General features: G+C 40.8%; 1 protein-coding gene across 2 annotated transcripts in view; it reads right to left on the bottom strand.

Moving 5' to 3' along the window:
- Window positions 1–5,984: 5,984 nt before the first annotated feature.
- The window catches only part of TMPRSS7 (transmembrane serine protease 7), a 29,985-nt gene continuing 15,919 nt past the window's right edge, over window positions 5,985–20,050 (bottom strand). For both annotated transcript variants that reach the window (XM_054577228.1, XM_054577229.1), the window contains 8 exons: window positions 18,852–18,988; window positions 16,587–16,694; window positions 14,419–14,529; window positions 13,433–13,549; window positions 12,351–12,522; window positions 9,714–9,982; window positions 7,994–8,130; window positions 5,985–6,155 (listed from right to left, as the gene is read on the bottom strand). In XM_054577228.1, coding sequence (XP_054433203.1) covers window positions 5,985–6,155; window positions 7,994–8,130; window positions 9,714–9,982; window positions 12,351–12,522; window positions 13,433–13,549; window positions 14,419–14,529; window positions 16,587–16,694; window positions 18,852–18,988 — 1,222 coding nt within the window. The remainder of the gene's footprint in view (window positions 6,156–7,993; window positions 8,131–9,713; window positions 9,983–12,350; window positions 12,523–13,432; window positions 13,550–14,418; window positions 14,530–16,586; window positions 16,695–18,851; window positions 18,989–20,050) is intronic.

Genomic DNA, 20,050 nt, shown 5'->3' on the forward strand with positions numbered 1-20,050 from the left:
ACACTCCTGCCTTTTACAAGTCCAGGGGCAGGCAAAGACCGTGCCAGTGGCGGAGGGGGCCAGCTGTCCCTGGAGCCAGACTTCCCAGGTTACTTCCCTCTCACCGGGCTCCTCCCTGGGAGACCATAGGCGTCAGTTTCCTGATATGGAAGGTTGACGTAATACTAGTGCCCACCTAGGGAGTTGTTACCAGGGTTCAAAGAGTAGAAGGATGTGAGTAAAACACTCAGAACAATGACTGACACATAGCAAATATTCATAAAGGTTGTCTATTATTTTCTACCTTTGGGAAGAGGAGTCACAGACACGGCCCACCCCCACATACTCCTATACACCCGGAGGGGAAAGTATACACACCCACACACAGTCCATAGTTCACAACTTTGGGTTTTGGGAGCCTGGAATTATGTTTGCTAAGCTGAGTATGTACTGATTCTGTCCAGCTTCTGTTCCTACTTCTCACCCCTGCCTCCAACACACACACATTGAGAGCAGTTTGAGGTGTGGACAAGACATATATAGGTGAGCTCCACTTCAGAAGATGTTGACTTGTGTCCAAAAAGTCTGGCACCCTCACTGTCCAGACACTGCCTTGATGTTAGGTCTCTAGCTGTCTCGTTCCTGCACCTAGATCACCTGGACTTTGGACTCCATCTGCCTGCTGGACAGGGCCCTGCTGATTGCAGCCACTCAGCTGCTGGCCGGCACTGACTTCTCCTTTCTCTGCTTTTCTCTGTCAGAGGCAGATACTGCAGGAATCAACTACATTCTCCTGGGAATTTTTTATGGAGGAGCAGGGTTAAAGAAACCAAGAAGGGGCACTGAGGCACCTAAGCACTGGCAACCGCAGAAAGCCATCAGCACCCTGAGGCCTGCTGGACCACAAAGGAGGACACTCCTGTTAGAGTCAAAAAAGTTGCCGCCAGTCAGAACTGCGGCCCAGCAGGGAGGAAGCAGAAAGGAATAAATAGTCTCGCCTCTCTCCCAAACTGCCAGTTTCCTGCCTGAAACTCCTACTGGAAACTGGTGATGGAGACTGGGTACCAGCTTCCTGGGGTACAGAGCACAGAATGAATCTGGGCTGCAAAGTGAGAAGAGCCTGGATATATTATCTTTCCTTACAATGACTGACAAATAGTCTCTCCTCTCAGCAATTCAATAGTCAGTAGACCACTCTGGTCTGATCTATTCCTCTTCCTAGCAGGCCCTTACCCAGCCTATTTTATTGCCACCCTCACTTCTTTGTATATGATGTTTGCTCTGCTTGAAATGTTTATCCTCCCACTCCAGCCCGACCTCTGTGTGGACAATGCCCATTTATCTTTTAATCCTAGCCGAAACATATTTTTTCTACTAAATCTTCCCTGACTCCCCTCCTCCACAAAAGTTATCCATACTCTTCTCTGCTGCCAATATCCACTGTACTTGTGCTTAATATGTCACATATTTAGTCCAATTTAATTTAACAAGTAGTATGATGAGTGCTTGCTATGCATCGAGCATCCTTCTGGGTACTTAAGGTATGTAACAAAGAGATAGCTAAATATAAATGAAGGTTATATTTAATGAGGAAACAAACTTAACAAATAACATTTCTAGAATATTGGAAGGAAACGTGTGCTGTGAACAAAAAATAAATCAGAGTAAGAGAGGCTGAAGTGCTGAGGTGTGAAGGTTGGGGGAAGGGCGAAAGTTGCAATTATAAATAAGGCGATCAAGATACACCTCACTAAGAAGGTGAAATAAATAAGTCCTGGGGATGTAATGTACAGCATGGAGACTATAATTAATAATACTTTGTTGCATATTTGAAAGTTGCTAAGAAGATGGAGAGCAGGATGACAGCTGGGGAGGGTGAGGTTAGGGGGTCCAGGGATTGAGGAAAAAGGCAGAAGGACTCATGGACGTGGACAACAGAGTGGTGATTGCTGCGGGGAGGAGGCTATAAGGAGACTAAATGGTCATGGAAAAAATACAACAAAGGTTAGATCGAAATAAAATATTTAAATTTTTAAAAGTTTTATTCTGAGAAAAAATTTTCTCACTATGTATGGAGACAGATGTTAACTAGACTTACTGTGGTGATCATTTTACACAAATATCAACTAATTATGTTGTACACCTGATGCTAATATAATGTTGTTATTAAATATGCCTCAATTTTTTTTAAAAGATGAAATTTGAACAGAGTTAAAGGGGGTAAGGGAGTGAGTTGGCCGCTCAAATTTTGAAAAGAATAGGGAACTCCAGGACAAAGGACCTGATATTGGAACCTGTTGGACTTTTATGCTTTGAGAATCAGGAAAGAGGCCAGAACGGCTAAAGTGAAGTATGACCAGTAAAATTTTTTCTTGTCTTTCTTCTTCATTGGTTAAACTTTTGAGACATCTATGTATTCCCAGTACTTAGCTCTGCATTCAGCATGGTGTCCCCTAAGAGTGTTGCTTAACTTGAATGATATTCTCAGCAATGATGCTTTGCTAGGCTCAGGGCCCAAGACCCCGACCAGAAGCACCAAGACCGCTCAAACTCAGACTCCCATCTTCCCCAGGGCCCACGCGACCTTTCTCATAGTTCCCTTATTGACTGTGGGATCTCAGCCTCAGGGGGAGATTTCTTCTGTCCTGTCAGGTGGGTTGTAGCTATCTTCCAAGCTATCTTTTCTCCAAGAGCAGGTGCCTAAAATATTCTTCGCTCCCCCAGAGAATCAAAAAGCTACTGTTTCCTGTCACAGGCACACTTTAAACTAGATCTCCTCATGCCTTCTGAGTATGGAAAAGCAAAGTTTATGTGTTTTGTAATCTAGACTATATTTCCAGAATTCCATGAGCCTAATCCTGTACACAGTTGGCATCCACAGGGCAGTACAGGTTTTGAAGACAGGCAGAGTTAGAACTCTCACAATCCAGGTGTTCTTGGGCACGGTGTTTAAAGTGAGATTCTTGCCTCATCGCAAAATAATCCTTACTCAGGAGAGTCAGGAAGATTAAATGAAACAAAGTAAAGCATTTATTACTCTGCCTGGCAAATAGCAGAGACTCAGTAAATATTCCCTTAATTTCCATGACCGTTAAGTATTTTGTAACAGGTACCCATCCATGACCTTTAGCATCCAGCAATAACCCTTGACTCGATATATTTCCTTTCAGTATTTATTTGTGTTCCTGTCCTGTCATAGTTTCTTGATCGCAGACACTTGCTGACACCTCCCCATAATACCTGAACCACTTAAAGTCTTACTTGCAACCGGTTCCTGATTTCTCGTAACTGCAGATTTCTTCATCTACAGACAGCTGACCTAGAATGTAGATGAGTGTCCCATCCTCTACTGGAGGACTTTTTTTATCCTCCTAGACTGCCTCCAAACTAAGAATTCAGAACAAATTAGAAAGAAATACTTCTCCCTGGAGGCAGAACTGAGTTCAGATTAAATAATTCTTGATGAATGTTAAGGATTAGTGAGGGAGGAACCAAATTCTACCTGGATGTGTCTGTGCAATTTCTTCAAAATCTATTCCTGCGGGGGTAGCTTTTTAAAGGATATTGTCTTTTTGTAAATACTTCTTTAAACATGTTTTTTTAAAAAATGTACTGTTCTTGCAAAATAATCATTTTCAATAAAATTTAAAATCATTTCTGACTCAATTTCTTTAGTTTGTTCAGGGAGTTAAATGTAGATAACATTAAAAAAAAAATTAAAAGACTTGCCAAGACTTGCAAACCCATATAAGATTTTTCAATTTTGCTTTTCTAGTCATAGTACTTGCCCTTCTTTCTCTGTCTTCTTTAAGAGCAAATAATTTGCTAAATGGTTATTTTATAGGCCAAAAAATAAACTAACATCATCAAAGTGACATCACCAAAACACCAAAGCATCTTATTACCTTCAAATAGATTTTTGCTCTTGAAAACACAACAATTTGCATTTACATGTTGTCAGATGGCAAGCAGTCCTCCTCTGAACATCAGAAATGGGATCAGCCACTCAGGCTAATCAAGAAGAAAACAACTGAGAAATGGTCGGCTTGTGATGTTTCATTTTGCAGTGTTCAAGGAACTTGTGAAGAAGGTTATGAATCCCTACAAATTCTCCCCAATAGTCTGGCACTTGGAAAAGCTCCTGGCTTAGTATGTGAAGGCCATTCCACTCTGCCAACTAAACCAGTCTTAGAATTTGCTTGTATTCACACCTTTGCAAGAATGAAGTAGACATTCTCATAGAGTTTAGGTTCTCAAGGCATCTTAGCATGAAAGAGCCAAGTACATTAAGATGGTGTTTCTCACCTTTGTCTCTACCTCTATATTGCTGAGGAAGATGATACACTCTCACATTTGCACCAGCAAGTGCTTAGAGGGGTAGTATCTGTGTGTGGTTTGAAAAACTCCCTCCAAGGAATCTGATAAATCTCGCCAGCCCTCCTCCTTCTCCTACCTGAAATCATTAACTTATACAAGGCTTTGATGGGTTTTGATGAATAGAAAATCTCAGAAATGACCAAAAGTAAAAAGTAGAATTCACCTAGTATCTAAGTCCCGACAATACCAGGCAAAATAGAGGAAGAGTTTAGGAAATGTTGGCCTAATTTGCTCTTCTACACAGTGCGTTCAGTGGCTGAGGCCCCTTTTGCGAATTAAGTGGTACAGTTGGCCCTCAGAATTGCATTATACCATAGCCAGTTTACTGAATCCTTAGGGCCCTATTCAGGAAGGTATCATTCTTTCTGAATAGGTCTCTAATATTTTATCCAAAACCGTTTATCTTTTATCTGAGGAAAACAGTTTTCCAGCAAATAAAAATATGTTTGGTGTACTGGAAAATATTTACTATCTTTAGAAAATCACATCAACATTTCAATCTTCCTACCTGATCCAGGGGATGATGCCTTTTGTTCTCTCCTTTTACTGTTAAGATTTTCTGCGGTGCTACAAAAACCATTTTTATTATTCTTGACCCTAATTAAAAATAGCACTGTTATTACTCTGATTTTGTCCCAAGGAAAACAAAAGATACATTTTTCTCCCTTCTGCTGTTTTCACCTGTCAGGTGGTATTGCTAAACCTGACATCTTTTAATAAAAAGATTACTCTGAGATCAAGTGTGAAACCCTCTAAATGAAGACAAAATAAATCAATAATTATGAGGTGTTAAGCATGTACTATAGGTTTACAACTATGCTCAGTAGTACAAGTGATAGTTTAATCTTTATTAAAGAACCAAGATTCAGATGATAATATTTCTAAAAAATTTCATTTTCAAAGCAGTCATTCAAAAAAATCCCTTGCTTTCAACTGCTGACCAGAATTACCGCACTTTCCTTAAAGTGCTTTCAAACCAACTATCACGACATGAGGCTTCATTCCATCATTTCAGTGAAAGTTGTTGTCAGTTCTGTTGGTTGGTTGATTAATTTCTCTGAACATAATATTACCATGTGTCATGGTAAAAGAAAGTTTACAATGATGTGATTAGACAAATCTGAATTGGAAAGCAACAATATAGGTACTTCCTCTGTTGATAACTGAGCTGAGCTTTATTTGCATTTGTGAAGGAGACATTTTTTGTGTTTTTAAGTTCATTAGAACACTAAGAGAGGCATGTCATTTTAATGAATTTGTTGTTTCAATAAGTCAGATTTGCCTGAAATCTTGTAAGTAGCCATACCTTGAAGAGGAAAGCGAAGAGTAAATATCTTAGGATCTCATCCATTTTTTATTTTATTTTAGAGGCTTTGTGCATAGCATTACCTGATGCCTCTTCCATTCCCAATCAATGGTCTTTAGCGCTTGAGAAAGGATACAGCTATATTCTTGAGGCAATGTTTTAGGGAATAAAATACATCTCTCTGTTTTTCAATAAATGCCAAATCTATGCAATGGGAAATTTGCTGAAGAAAAAAAATACTGTCTCATTTTATTTATAATTACTGCAACCTTTTTAAAATAATTCATCATATAAATTATAGTCACAAATCCGACTTGTACTATTACAAAAGAGAAGGGACGTATTTATGAATCCAGGAAACAAAGTTTGATACTCTAGTGTAAACACCAGGAAAGTTTGGTCTTCCACATCCATGTCCCCAGCTAACGATGCCAGTCAAAATCCATTTTCCATCACTTTTTCTTCGGCAAGATAAAGGTCCACCTGAATCTCCCTGCACAAGAGGATAATGTAAGTGTGAAGTACATTTGCCATTAATTTTGTCATTAATGTGTCTAATGGGTTGTGTTCAAAACTCCCATCCTGACAAGTTTTTGCTTGACTAATTACCATGCAGTTTGGGCAAGTGTCAAAAAATAATGTGGAAAAAAAAGGAGAGAAAAAAATAATGTGAAATTTCTAACATCATTTTAGAATTATTCTTCTTATAATCTAAATGCTGTATTCATCACAAGAAACTTAATTCTTTAGGCCAAGAGTAACATTAGAATGCTCTGGCAAGGGAAAAAACTCTCACATACCTCTCAAAATAATAAACCTCAATAGTGATAATAATAATCACTAGCTAACATTTAATGTGAGCTATGTGCTAAACTCAGTTTTGAGTCATTTAATCTTCACAATAACCTTATGAGGCATGGTTACTTTGGAAGGTTGACCTCTACCTATAGGACATGCAGCTTCAGTGGTTGGCTCATGGTCCCCAGGAAGACAGGAGACGAGACCTTGTGGAGTTAGCCAGGTCCAATGAAGCAACCCCAGGGATCACTGGCTGACAGCTGCCACAGACGGATCGCCCTCACCTGCGAGTCCCTTCTGACAGCTCAACTCCACAAAACAAAAGTGGAAATAATTCAAAGTATAAAGTAATTCCTACAGTATTCATCTTTTAAGTTATAATATCTAGAATTTTATATTCTCGCTTTGGTGATTAAGAAAGGCTGCGACGTACGCAGAGGCAAAGATAAAAAAGCATGTGCAATTTGCCTTCATGCCCCACCCCCACAATTCTATATCTGATTTAGGTAAATTCTGACTAGTAAAGAAACTGAACTCTCTTTTTTTAATTGTTGCCACACGAACTCTACTAAATCTAATTTAATCTGTAGCCCCTGGTGGCTAGGTGGAAAAGAACTATATAATCAACCAGCTTATTAAGCACCCAGTATGTAGTGGTTTAGCACTAGAGAAATAAGTGTTCAAATCCTAGGTCAAGCACTTACTGACTAGCCGTGTGAATTTGGTTACTTTATTTACCCTCTCTCTGCCCCAGTTTCCTTTTCTGTAAAATGAGGACATAAGACTTATTTGAATTAATTTATATAAAGGACGTAGCCCAAAAAGGGGCAAAAACAGAGTTCAGAAGATAGAAGTCATTATTATGTTAAGGTGAGCCTCCGTGGCATGGTGGCTATGGTTGTGGAAAGATGGGGGACCAGCTCCCACTGTCCTCCTCATTCTATAAATCACCTGTTCACTTTTTGGAAATCATTTCGATATCTGCATAGATTGGAATCTGAAACTCAGAGCATTGTCCCCTCAAAAGTCATCTCCAACTTCACTGCCGTCAAGAGATAACAGAGGCATACAAATGAGTGTCCTCTGTCACCTCTCCCAGTCCTCCTTCCTTTCCCACAATCTATGTCAAAGGAGTCATTGAATAAAACCTTTGTTATTTCACAAAGTAAATGGTTGCTGCTAAGGTAATAGGTAGCAACCTTCATTCACTTGAGCGCGCGCGTGTGTGTGTGTGTGTGTGTGTGTGTGTGTTGCTTTGTTTTTTAGTTTTTGGTTCTAAGAAAATCATGGCAGAATGATAAATGCTGACGTCATTCTCTAAATGATGGCAGAAAATACATGGGGATAGAAAACTGAGTTTTATAGATCCAATTATTTAATCACCTTCCTGTGATCTTAGACAATTGGATTATAATTAATATCTCAATTAAGCGAAACACCAGTTGAGTTATTTCTCAGTGTTGTGATGATTAAACGTGAAAGCATTTATGGAAAGTATAACATGCCAGGTAAGGAAACAGTAGGATAACTTACTTTGCAAGCATCTCTCTTGCCTGACATGACGCCCGCGCAGAGCATCCGTGAAGTGATGATCCCATAGGTGGAAACACAGAGTGTTTGGTCAATGAGCTCTACCTCTGCCTGCTGCAAAACAGGGGAGCCTTTATTGTCTGGAAAACATATTGGAGGCAGAAATTATGGAAATGACCATATTTATTCAGGGTCTTATTAAACAATTTACTCACTTTATCTTCTTTCACCCTCAATAACAATTTTTTTAGATAAATTCTATTCTGATCCCCATTTTCCTAATGAAGCCATGGAGGCTTAGGAGGTTAAAGGACTTGTCCAATGGCACACAACTGGCAAGTTACCAAGTCAGATTCAATCCCAAGGTCTGACTTGGTCACCTGAGCTTCTGTGCCATACTCTTTCACCATGCATTCTGCTTTCAGTAGGACTTTGAGTCAGCAACAGTTATTGCCAATACTTACGAGTAAAATGGAGCAGCATAACTGATATAAGGAAATGGCCTAGAAATCATTAACACACAGCATTTTGGATATAGCCCTTTCACTTTCCTCTTAACCTACCTGGCTAAGATGGCTCAGAAAAATGCACACATACGCTCATGCTTATACAGAAAATGTCTCCTGATAATTTTATTGAGTAGACTCCTCCTGTGATATGTGATAATGTAATTAAATGATAGGTTACAGGTACTCAAGCAGTTAACCAGTCTCCCCTACTGAGTCTACTGAGGCCTCAACAGGCCCAAATTTGTGGTGAAGATCATAACTTCAATAACTAAGTAAAGGCAGTAAGCATTTGAGAAGCTGCCCACAATGAATCTTCAGCTGGTTATTTAGGATGATTTTTCTATAATTTAGCTGCAATTACACTTTGATCCTGGGAGAAAGTTTGTGCAGCTTCCACCTACTTCTACGCAGTGTGGTTCTCCACTCGATCCGAGGTGATTGGGAGGTCAAGGGAAAGTATTTGCACTAACTCCTGGGGAGATATTCACCAAGTTTTGGACCTTTCACTATATATTTAGAATCGCCTGTGACTCCTAGGCCATGGAAAACCTTGGCAGGGCAGATGCAGGGCTATGCTATCATAGGCTCAGACCTTTGTGCACAATGAAGCAGATGCCCCTTCTGGGTGGAGGAAACCTAAAAAGCCATCCTCTCTCAGTAGAACAATTCTAGGTTGAATGTGCAGTGTGGGAAGCCAAAGGCTAGGCTGGATAATACCCTCACTCTCACCACCTTGGTTAGTTTTCCTTGTGCAAGATACACTTGTGTAATCCTCCAGACAGCTGTCTATGAGTTGACACAGTAAGGTGTGTGTGTGTGTGTGTGTGTGTGTGTATTCTTCTCTCCTTTATGAAAATGAGTCCCTTCTTTGGATGAAAAGGGAACCTAAAAATGAGAAAAAATTACTTGCTCTTTTATATTGGAAAACCTACCAAACACTTCCAAGTTTAAAAAGCTATCTATTCAATCCTGCCTTGCTCATAGATCCCTGCCTTCACACCTTATGAGATGGGTTCCGCTTCTTTTGGGAGTTAAAGGAAAGCATCACAAAACAGAATAAATAATACCTTCCCCCATTCTGCCTCTCAGAGTTGGTAGAAAGCTCAAATGAGACCACGTATGAAAACCCTGTCTATGAATGCCAAAGCACTACATCAGCACACGTTGTTATTATTATCTGGAAGGGAAGAGCATAGCCATTCACCAACACACACCTGCTTCGTGCCTTCGCCCCCAGCCGGTTACCCAGCACTTTTCCCCACCGCGTACTTTCTGGCCAGCGGGAGGGATGCATATTGGCTGAATGAGCTGCTTCAGAGTCTCAGGCCAGGCAATGCTGAGCTGTAGCAAAGCAATATCATAGTCAAAGGTCTGGCTGTTATAGTACTCATGGACCACAATTCTTCTTACTGGGGAAACGAACTTGGCATTCCCCTGCACATACATCCCGAGGTGAGCGGTCCATGGCGTGGGGTCTGAGAGCCTGGTAGAGAAGGAATGAAGCACGAGGTCAGTGGCTTAATGCATCATACATGGTGAAACCGGCGCTACACAGAGAGATGAGGATAGGGAGGCCTGACTCTCCGTCCCTGTCGTAGTCACTGGCTCTGTCCTCAGACATGGCAAGAAGCACAATTTCTCTAAGCCTCCCTTGTCTCTGCACTAAAATCAGAGATAAAGTAAGGTACAGTAAGGGTGAGGAATGATGGCTATATACCAGGAAATTCCCTCAGCAACATCCTTAGGAAATGTTTTAAATTTCCTTGCCCCCGGCATTTCACAAACCACACACAGGCCAAGAATTTTAGTGACTAGAATTAATGTTATGTTCTTTCTATTGATGTTGTCAGTAGTATTTAATGGAGACAGCCAGGCCAGTAAGATAGCTGTCTGGGAACACTTTTGCCAAATTCAGATATTCATATCTTGATATGCATACCAGGATTCATTAGAAATCAATGTGCTATAAGCAGGAATTTAATGAAATTCCTTTTTGCAAACTACCAGAAGCTTTGAAGGTCATCGCCCTAACCGCTCAGGCATGACCATTCGCAGGGGCCACACTCCCTGTTAGTCTTTCCATAACTCTAATCCTGACCCCTGTGGCCTTGCACAGTCACTACGGGCCTTGTAGTCTCCGTGGGAGGTGTCCATCTCCACCAGTCTAACTGTGGTGAGGTGAAGGGAATGTGGAAGCTTTGGGAGAAAAATAAGGACAGAACCCAAAGAGTGTGGCCCCTACTTTGCTTAGTTGACATCTTATTGGTGGTACTGAGGACCCGAAAGGGTATTAAGGTTGACATATTATTTGGAGAAGTTTCATCTCATAAGTGACTTTTGGTCAAACGAAAGCCATGTTAGTCATTAACAAGAATCCTGTAATTTCCAGGAGAAGCAAACACTCTAATTGTACTTTGTTGAAATTTTCCATCCACTTAAAATCTTTTTGAATAAGAAATTAATGAAGTTTTTGTATCTAAGAACCAGTAGGTCCCAAACAAGGCTGTATTTTAAGTGAAGTTATTTTCTGAGCTTTCCTTTCCCCCTTAGGTGGAAGAGCATCTGCTCCATAATAACCCCACTGGCAAACAGGCAAAGCCTTTCCAACACCAGTCTCAACGACCCCGTCTAAAATGCCCCTGTGTGATCCTCTGATTTATAGTAAGAGATATTTGTTTGGTCTTTATCTTGTTTCTGGCACAGAGCTCCTACCCTTAGAATTTCCTAAGTGAGGAGAAGGACAAAGGGGTCTTTAATTATGTTAATGAGGTGGCTTTTGGATCCACCTAAGGCTGGTGCCCAGTTGCCAGGAGAACCAACCACTTGATTAGAGGGTTGAAACTTCTAGCCCTACCCACCTGACCTCTGGAAGGGGAGAGGGGCTGGAGGTTGAGTCAATTGCCTGTGGTCAATGATTTAGTCAAATATATCGAGAAAAAATATATATATACAATCTATATATATATAGATTTTATTATATAAATTAAATCTCCACAAAAACCCAAAAAGACAAGGTTCGGAGAGCTTCCAAGGTTCGGTGAACACATGGAGGTTTGAGGAGTGGCACACTCAAAGAGGGCATAAAAGCTCTTCTCCCTTTCCCTATACTTTGCCCCATGAATCTCTTCCATCCGACTCTTCCCTAAGTGATACCATTTCCTAATAAGCTGGTAATCCAGTAATAAATGTTTCTCTGAGTTCTGTGAGTTTCTCTAGCAAACAAATAGAATACAAGGAGGAGGTGGTTTGAACGTCCATCAATAGCTGGTTGTTCAGAAGTAAAGATGACAACCTGGACTTGCAACTGGCATCTGAAATGGGGGTGAGGGGCGGTCAGTCTTGTAAGGCTGAGCCCTTAACCCGTGGGAATGACACTATCTCTAGGTAGGGAGTGTCAGAATTGGGTTGAATTTCAGACCCCCAGATTATGTGGGAGAGTTACTTGGTGAAAACTCCCACCACCACGTTGGAAACTGGGTGCAGAACTGTTACTTTCCCACTCAATAAAGGGATCCCCACATTCCAGGCACCCTCCAATGTCCACTCTTCTCCACAGTCTCCACACACTCCCATAGGTCAGCTCCTCGTGACTGGAAAGCCCTATCCTATTTTCTCAGTTTAGTAAAAGCCTATCCATTCTTAATGTTCTTTTGTGTTGTTTTATATACATATATCAATAATTTCTAGAAGAAATGTTTGGCTCACAGTTGGTTTTTAAAAAAAAACCCCACAAACTAGCAGTTGGATTGAGTGAATGCCATCAACAGGAAACTTCTTCCCACAGCATGAAGGCAATGTATTGCCTGTGGTCAGAATTGTGCCACTTCAGAGTACAGATTGAGATGACCTACCTGTTTCCATAGAAACAGTGGGCCGCAGAGAGAAGCCACTCCCTAGAGATGACAGAGGCTCCACAGTAGGCAGACCCGATGAAGTGGAGGCTGACTTGCCACGGCCACCCGCCTTCCCGCGCGTCGGTGCCCCCAATGATGCGGTGGAAGGTGGAAGAACTCCTGCTGCAGCCTTTAGGAGAGGAAGGGTCACGTGATTAAAGGCAGACTTGGAAGAAAAATAGAATTAAGTAGGTCTCCGTGCTGAGTTTGTAACTGACTAACCCGGTAAAAAATTTGAAATCTGCTCATCTAGACGGGAGGCGATATGTAGGTCTTTTGGAAACCAGCACCCACAAACCACTCCCTCCCTCCTGAAAGCAGGCTCCGACACGGAGTTTCTGTACAATAATGTGAGAAAGGGAGGAGACCTGTTAGCAACAGCTGCACTGATATGAACAGCAGCCCTGGGTTTAGGTTGTTAGGTAAAAAGGAAAAGAATAATTCCAAAGGCAACAGAAATGAGAGTGTCTTCGAAGTTGTGCTGATTTGAGAAATGCAGTTGGGAAAGATTTTATAAGTCCAAGACTAATGAAACCTATTAAGAAAAACTAGTTGTCAGAGCAATTCTTTTCTAGTGTAAATAGCATTGATAAGAATGTAGAATAAACAAACATGTTCCCTCATTAAAGGCCACACAAGTAACAATAGCACATGGCAGGTCACAGTTCTCAAACAATAGCTTAAACAAAAACCAGCACTTACATTTAATCTAACAAAGCATAATTAACAAAGCTACCCACTGTGTGCCAGTAAACATTTCTTTTCTCTATTTCTTTTTACTTAAGAACTTATCCTTTGATTAAATTAGTAGAAATTGAAGTTCTTGTTGAACATCTGGTACATTAATGCTTGTTATCAAGAAAGAAGACGAAATCTACTCTAGTGTTTTTAATTCTAAGGAATGATTTCAGATTCAGTTCACCAATATTCTTCTCTGGAAATAAGCCAACCTCTGCCAGGAGTATTATACCGGGAAGGGGATGAAAATAAAAAACTGAAGAGGGAACAGAAGAAATCCGAAGGAACATATTGCTACTCACTGCAGCCTTCTTCATCACTTCCATCTGGACAATCCACAGTTCCATCACATTTTGCATTTTGTTTCTTAAAGCAAATATCATTGCCACACTTAAAAGTTCTGTTGTTGCATGGAATGCCTAAAAATGAACAGAAGAAGATAGGGTTTTTCCTAGCCAAAAAGAGATAGGAGTAAATGACACTGAACTCTGCAAAGGATGGCTTAGGCACAGGTTGGATATTTGCTGCCCTGGGAAACGCAGCAGTGGGAAACCAAGCAAACCCCCTCCCCCCACCCCTCCGCTGACCTGCCCCTTCACCTCAGCAGGGCCCTTGAAAGGCAGGCAGGCAGGCAGGGGCACCTGCTGAGAAGCAATCTGAGGGCCTGGCCTTTCGTCCGCGTATGTGAGCTGCAGAGCCGTCGGCCACATCGGTGGCTTTAGGTCATGACTTCTCTGCTATTACCTTGCTTTCCAAGAAAATTTCTGAGCAAAAATCATCACCATACTCAGTCCTTTTATATCAGTAGTGGAAAAAAAAGGACAGACTGTGAATTATAGCACATTTGTTCACAACCCTGGCTGTGCGTGTTTCTGCAGGGTCTAGAAAAAATACCATGTCCTGTCGTGGTTTCTAGCAGCTTCCTCTATATTGGGTCCTCACTGTCCTTTAGCCCTAAGCAGCATAAAAAGCAAGTAAGCAACGAAAATTTTCCAGTATTCTGTCTCTCTCTCTCTCTCTCTCTCTCTCTCTCTCTCTCACACACACACACACACACACACACACACACACACACACACACACACATTCCATCCCAGTTAGTGACAGATTGTCCCATTTTGCCCAAGACTGAGAGCATTCCCAGGATACAGGATTTTCAGCACTAAAACAGAGAAAGTTCTGGAAAGACTGAGACAAGTTGATTATCCTAAAACAACAGAGGTATTTTGATTCCGATTTAAGACAATGTCCTAGGAGGAGCAGCAGAGTGCAGAGGGCTCTTCCTCACTCTGAGTGCAGTTCTGCTCATCCCGGCCATCCTCACAGTCCCTGACGCCGTCGCAGACCAGAGGGCCATGCTGCCTGGAGGAGCTGGCATTGCAGGCAGGCTTGAGAGCCACTGGAACAAGAACAGAGAGAATGCTCGTGAGCCTGGGACTCAGCGGGACTCTCTGGTGATGAGCAGCGCCCCTCTAAGGGTACACAGGGTTAGGATGTCAGAGAAAATGAAAAGTGTGCTTTCGTCAAAACTGACACATTTGGGGAGAAAAGTAAATGTTTGCACTTTGGTATAATTCCTAGCACTTTGAGTTTGTCAGATCTGATTTTTTGCTTTTTTGTAAATGCATTAAACTCTGGGGGGTTGTTTACTTAATTACAATTAAATGTATCATAAGATTTTATTTTAAGAAAAATAAAAGTTATAAGCTGTTATTTAAGTTGAATTTATCTGACTTCCTAAACAAAGTGAGAGTGTCCTGAGATTTTGGATTTTGACTTACTCTTCAATATACCTCAAGCCTCTGACCAAATAAAGGTTTGGGATCTACTCTAGTGAGGACACGAGAGGACAACAGGTCTGTAGTCTACATGTAAGGAATACTCTCTTTAAAATGATTTTACCCTGAAAGATTCATATCTTGAATGAGGAAATACCACTGGAAATGTATCACAATTTTTCCAAAGTAGTCTCAAAAATTGCCTTTGTATCAGTGATAGGCACAGTATACTAGCAGGCACTCTTAGAAGATATGATTTCCCAGACATTTCTAGTTTTGTGAAAGTTACCATTTTTGTTATCTGCTTCCCTTTTCCAGGGGCATCTCTGTGAGAGGCAGGGAGAGGACTCTGCTACCCTAAAATAGTGCACTGAGTCACTGAGAGTCCCTAGCTAACCCCTGGGGAATAGCTCTCAAATGGCATGATGAGAAGTAACGATTACTAAAACACAGCTCTTATTATTAAGTGACAATAATTGCTTTTGTTTGGAGCAAGGGATAATAATTTAAAAGAAAAAAAAAGCTACTTCGATTACTATAATGGTCAGTATTTTTTTTCTTAACAAATAGAAGACCCCACAGATTCAAAAGGTCAATGAACCATAAGTTAAAAGGGTTTTACTCTGTTCTATGAATTTTTTAAAAAAGGGTAGAGTCAAGGGTTATTTTTCATGAATATAATTGTTTCACAATTAGTTATATTAACCACAGTATTTCTTCAAGAATATAAAAAAGATTAAATAGCTTCACTATCACAATTATTTGAATTAAACTCTGATTGTTAGAAGAAAGTGTTACCAATAGTGTCACATGATTATGTGAACTGTCACTCCCATATTGCTGCCTGAAACAGGAGACAGATTCAGAAATGATGTGCAAATAGTAATGAAAAACCAACGTAAACTTTCTGCCCAAAATAGGAGTATCCACTACCCCACCCCTTAGTCGTCACCAATATGATGTTGATGTGAACTATACAGATAAAAAGTAATTCTCTTTTCACAACACCTGTGCTCCATAAATGAGCATGCTGAAAGAGTTTACTTCTCTGCAGACTGAGTCTCTCTAGAAGAAAGAACTGTGCTTTAAAATAGGATTGTTATAAAAAAAATAAATAAAATAGGATTGTTGTATTTAAGATTGTGGATGACCAAATCGATAGCGACAGATCCTCACTCCCTGTGGTGTATTATATGCCCTCACCCTTGTGATGACCCACACTCTGCAGAATAAATTTCCCTGTCCCTTGACTAAGGCCTTTGCTATCTGACTTATTTTAACCGATGGAATATGGCTCAAGGGATGGTGTGCCAATTCAGAGCCCACAACTTAAGAGGAACCATGGGATTTTGCTGACCCTCCCTTTGCCTCTAGCTCTGCCCTGGCTAGCCCCTGGGTCAAAGAAGGAAAGAGCCATAAGGAGTAAACCTGTCCCTAACCTGGGAAGAACCAGACTTAGGAGGACCCACTGCTTGAAGCAGAGCCACTCAATGAGCCCAGCCTAGATCAGTCACATCTCAGAAGACCCACGGATGCATGATCCAGAACAAATGATTGTTGTAAACCACTGAGTTTGGGGGCAGTTTGTATAAAAGCTCAGCATATGTGCCAGGAGCAACAGTGGCCTTGACAAGTTATTTATTCATAAGAAAGTTGTAGTAGAAGCTTGATTACCCACCACAGAATAGTTCATCACTTTCATCAAAGCAGTCGTTAACTCCATCACACCGCTGGGCCTGAGGGACACATAGGCCTGAGGAGCATCTAAAAGATCCAACAGGGCAGGCTATAGAAAATAAAAAATAGCAAATCTTGTGTGGGTCCCAAACAGTCACCAGGCCACATTAATAAAGAAGTATGGAGTGTTAAGTGATTAAGGAGCTGACAGTGTAGCAGTAGTAATTACATAATTTCTTCATCAAATCTAAGTTATAGGTGGTAACTGGCAGAAAAATAAGGCTGAATTTAGGAGAGCAAAGAAAGCAAACAAACTCACCAGAAACTCTGAGTCAACATTGCAACCAGGTCACATGTACAGTCAAACTTCTACCTCCATCACTGACACAGCTCTATGGCTTTATCATAGACTCAAAGAAGGTGAAAGCCGGAAGGTGCCTTAGAGAGTCCAGCACTCTTAGTGTGCAGTCTTTAGATATCCCAGGGAATTATAAATGGACTCTGGTGTCTGAATCCTCTATGGTCAGATGTATTATTCTGAGGAGTCTGTGCCTTTCGTTATATTTCCAAGTAATCTCTGTCTCCAAATAATGAGTAACCACAGATCTTAGAAAGTTGGACCTACAGTAATTAGTGACTGGCCTTAAAACTCAGGACTCCTGCCTCTATTCAGTCCATCATTTTTTTTTTTACTTCAATCAGACTACAAATGAAAGATTCCATCCCTGGTCTTGTGAAGACTGGTTTGTAGCTACATATAATAGAAATGATAAATTCTTCCTCCTGCAATGGTCTGGATATTCGTGCCCCTTCCTGAAATTCATATACTAAAATCCTAATGCCGTATGGGATAGTATTAGGAGGTGGGGCTTTGGGGGAGGTGATTAGGTCACGACAGTGGGGCCCTCAAGTGCGGTATCAGTGCTCTTATAAAAGTGGCCCCACAGAGCACCTTTCCACCATGAGAAGATACAAGAGGACGTCTGCAATGCAGAAGATGGCCTTCATCTGATCATGCTTGCACCATGACCTTGGACTTCCAGCAGCAAAAACTATGAGAAATAAATTTCCGTTCTTTACGAGCTGCCCAGCCTGTAGCATTTTCTCATAGCAGCCTGAATAGACTAAGACACTGCATCTGTGCAAAAGAGTCAGGGAGAGCACGTGGTCAGGTCACCACCATCTCAATGGCCCTCTGTGGAGAGGATGAGCTCCTGCAAAAGGTCTGGTTTGGATAAAAAGACAATTAAAAATAAGATAGCTTCCTATGTACTGTGTCCTTGCTGGAAATGCTAATATTCTCATATTCAGAAGTGTACTATTCTAAATCCAGAAACAAGTATATTGGGGATTAGCATGGTCTAAAGGAGGTTTCTGTCCGTTTTATCCTCATGGAGTTCTAAGTGGTTAACCCTGACTTTTCCCCTTTTAAAACACATCAAGAATTTCCTGAGCAAGTCAGTATCTAATCCCTCCAGCTCTAATGACTTTCCTCAAACATTGCTTTTTCTACTGACTGTTTCCTGGGCACAGTTCAGCAGTTCTCAGTGTGAAGTTTGACGCTCTCCTTGACCAGCCAGCTCTCCCTATATGTCATAGGCCAAAATGAGTCACATCTGTTGCTCTATGATCCCTGAAGTGTTGGTGTTACATCATATTTACAAAGAGTTATAGCTGGCAGAAACAAATGAAGAAATGGGCTTGTTCTATATTTTAGTAATGTGAGATGTTATTTTTAATTTAAAAAATTTTTTTTTACTCTCACCAGAGGGTATTTTTCATTCTTTTTAAAGAGAGAGGAAGGGAGAGAGAGAAACATCGATGTGAAAAAGAAAGAAATATCGATCAGCTGCCTCTTGTAAGTGCCGCAGCCAGGGACCAAACCCACCACCTAGGCACACCCTAACTGGGAATCGAACCTGTACTCTTTTGGTTACAGGATGATACTCCAAACAACTGAACCACACCGGCCAGGGTGTGAGATCTTATTTTCCAAGTATTTTTATAAATCCGTAATAAACAATTATATTGTGTCTTTATAAATTAAACTATAGCAGTAATAAATATGTAACTGTGTATTATTATATATTTATTTTATGTTGTATATTAATTTGTATAGTATTTTTATAAAAATAAAAACATAATAGAAAACAGCAGAAATAAAGCAGTTTTCATTCCTTTAAATTCTTGAAGTTTACAGTTAAAAAATATTAGCCTCTTTTTACCAGTTTATTAAGGTATTCTAAGGAGTTGATCCCAGGCTTACGTTGACTGATGTTGTAACTGCCATATTCCACCAAAAGCGGTTTGTCAGAAAGCCTTGAACTACACTGAAGCTGAATGTGAACAAGGGGGCTGGGCACTCGGAAAATGGTCTGGTGATCCATGTAGGAGCCACAGTACCTGAGGAGAAAAGAGACAAAGACACAGCCCTGAGAGTCTTCCCACTGCATTCCTACTGACAATGAACTCACTAATGATTCATTTGGGCTTCATGAGCCTGCCCACCTTCCTTCCTTCTTTCCTTCCTTCCTCCCTCCCTCCCTCTCTTTTTTTAATTCTCACCTGCACCAGAGAACTTTTTTTGTCATTGTTTTTAGAAAGAGAAGAAGTGAGAGAGGATGGAAGAGAGAGAGAAACATCAATTGGTTGCCTCCAGTACACATCCAGACCTGGAAACGGACCCACAACCTAGGTATGTGCCCTGACCAGAAATTAAACCCAAAACCCTTTTGCTATGGAACAGAGTTCCTACCAACTGAACTATGCCAGCCAAGGCATGGCATTTCCTATGGTAGAACTGAGAGTTATTCCATGCTAAGTGTCTGTGCTTGAGTAATGTCTGCCCCTTGATGTTCTCCTCTGTTAAATAAAACAGTAGTACTATTGACTCTCTGTTACCTCCCCCCTTGCTTTCCTCACCAACACAAAATCAGAAGAAATACAGGTTTCATTCTCCTAGTCCCCACCCTTTTTTCTGTGTAAATCACTGTGTAATATTGTCTGTTTTTGCCTACTTTTGCCTACAGACCTCTCTACAGAGCAGAGTGGAATATGTCAGTTCAGGCTGAAAATGTACAAAGAATCCCAGCAACATTTAAAGTAAAAGACAACAATATTATGTCAAACTAAACAAATCTGATGCACACTTCAGAGCTTGCCCTTGGCAAAGTTTCAAAATAGTAATATCTATCTGTGACATTACTGCAGCTCAATTTTTCTTACTTGTCCTCAAATGATAGAAAATTAACCTGTTTGAAATTCTTATTATATAAGCACTGTGGTTAGTGAAACATGAAGTCATATTACACTTCATGATTAGGGGCCCATGATAAGTTAGGCCTCTGCCCTGTGTAGGTAAGGCTCTTTCTTCTTAGGGTGAAACCTGCAAGATCATGGAAGTAAACAGGAGACACAGCATTTGAGGAGGACATCCTGCACTGGAATCTGTGACTATCAATTTCT

The sequence above is a fragment of the Pteronotus mesoamericanus genome, unplaced genomic scaffold (genome assembly GCF_021234165.1).
Source record: "Pteronotus mesoamericanus isolate MK-2021 breed Mesoamerican mustached bat unplaced genomic scaffold, CSHL_Meso_final contig_42, whole genome shotgun sequence".
Classification (NCBI taxonomy): domain Eukaryota; kingdom Metazoa; phylum Chordata; class Mammalia; order Chiroptera; family Mormoopidae; genus Pteronotus; species Pteronotus mesoamericanus.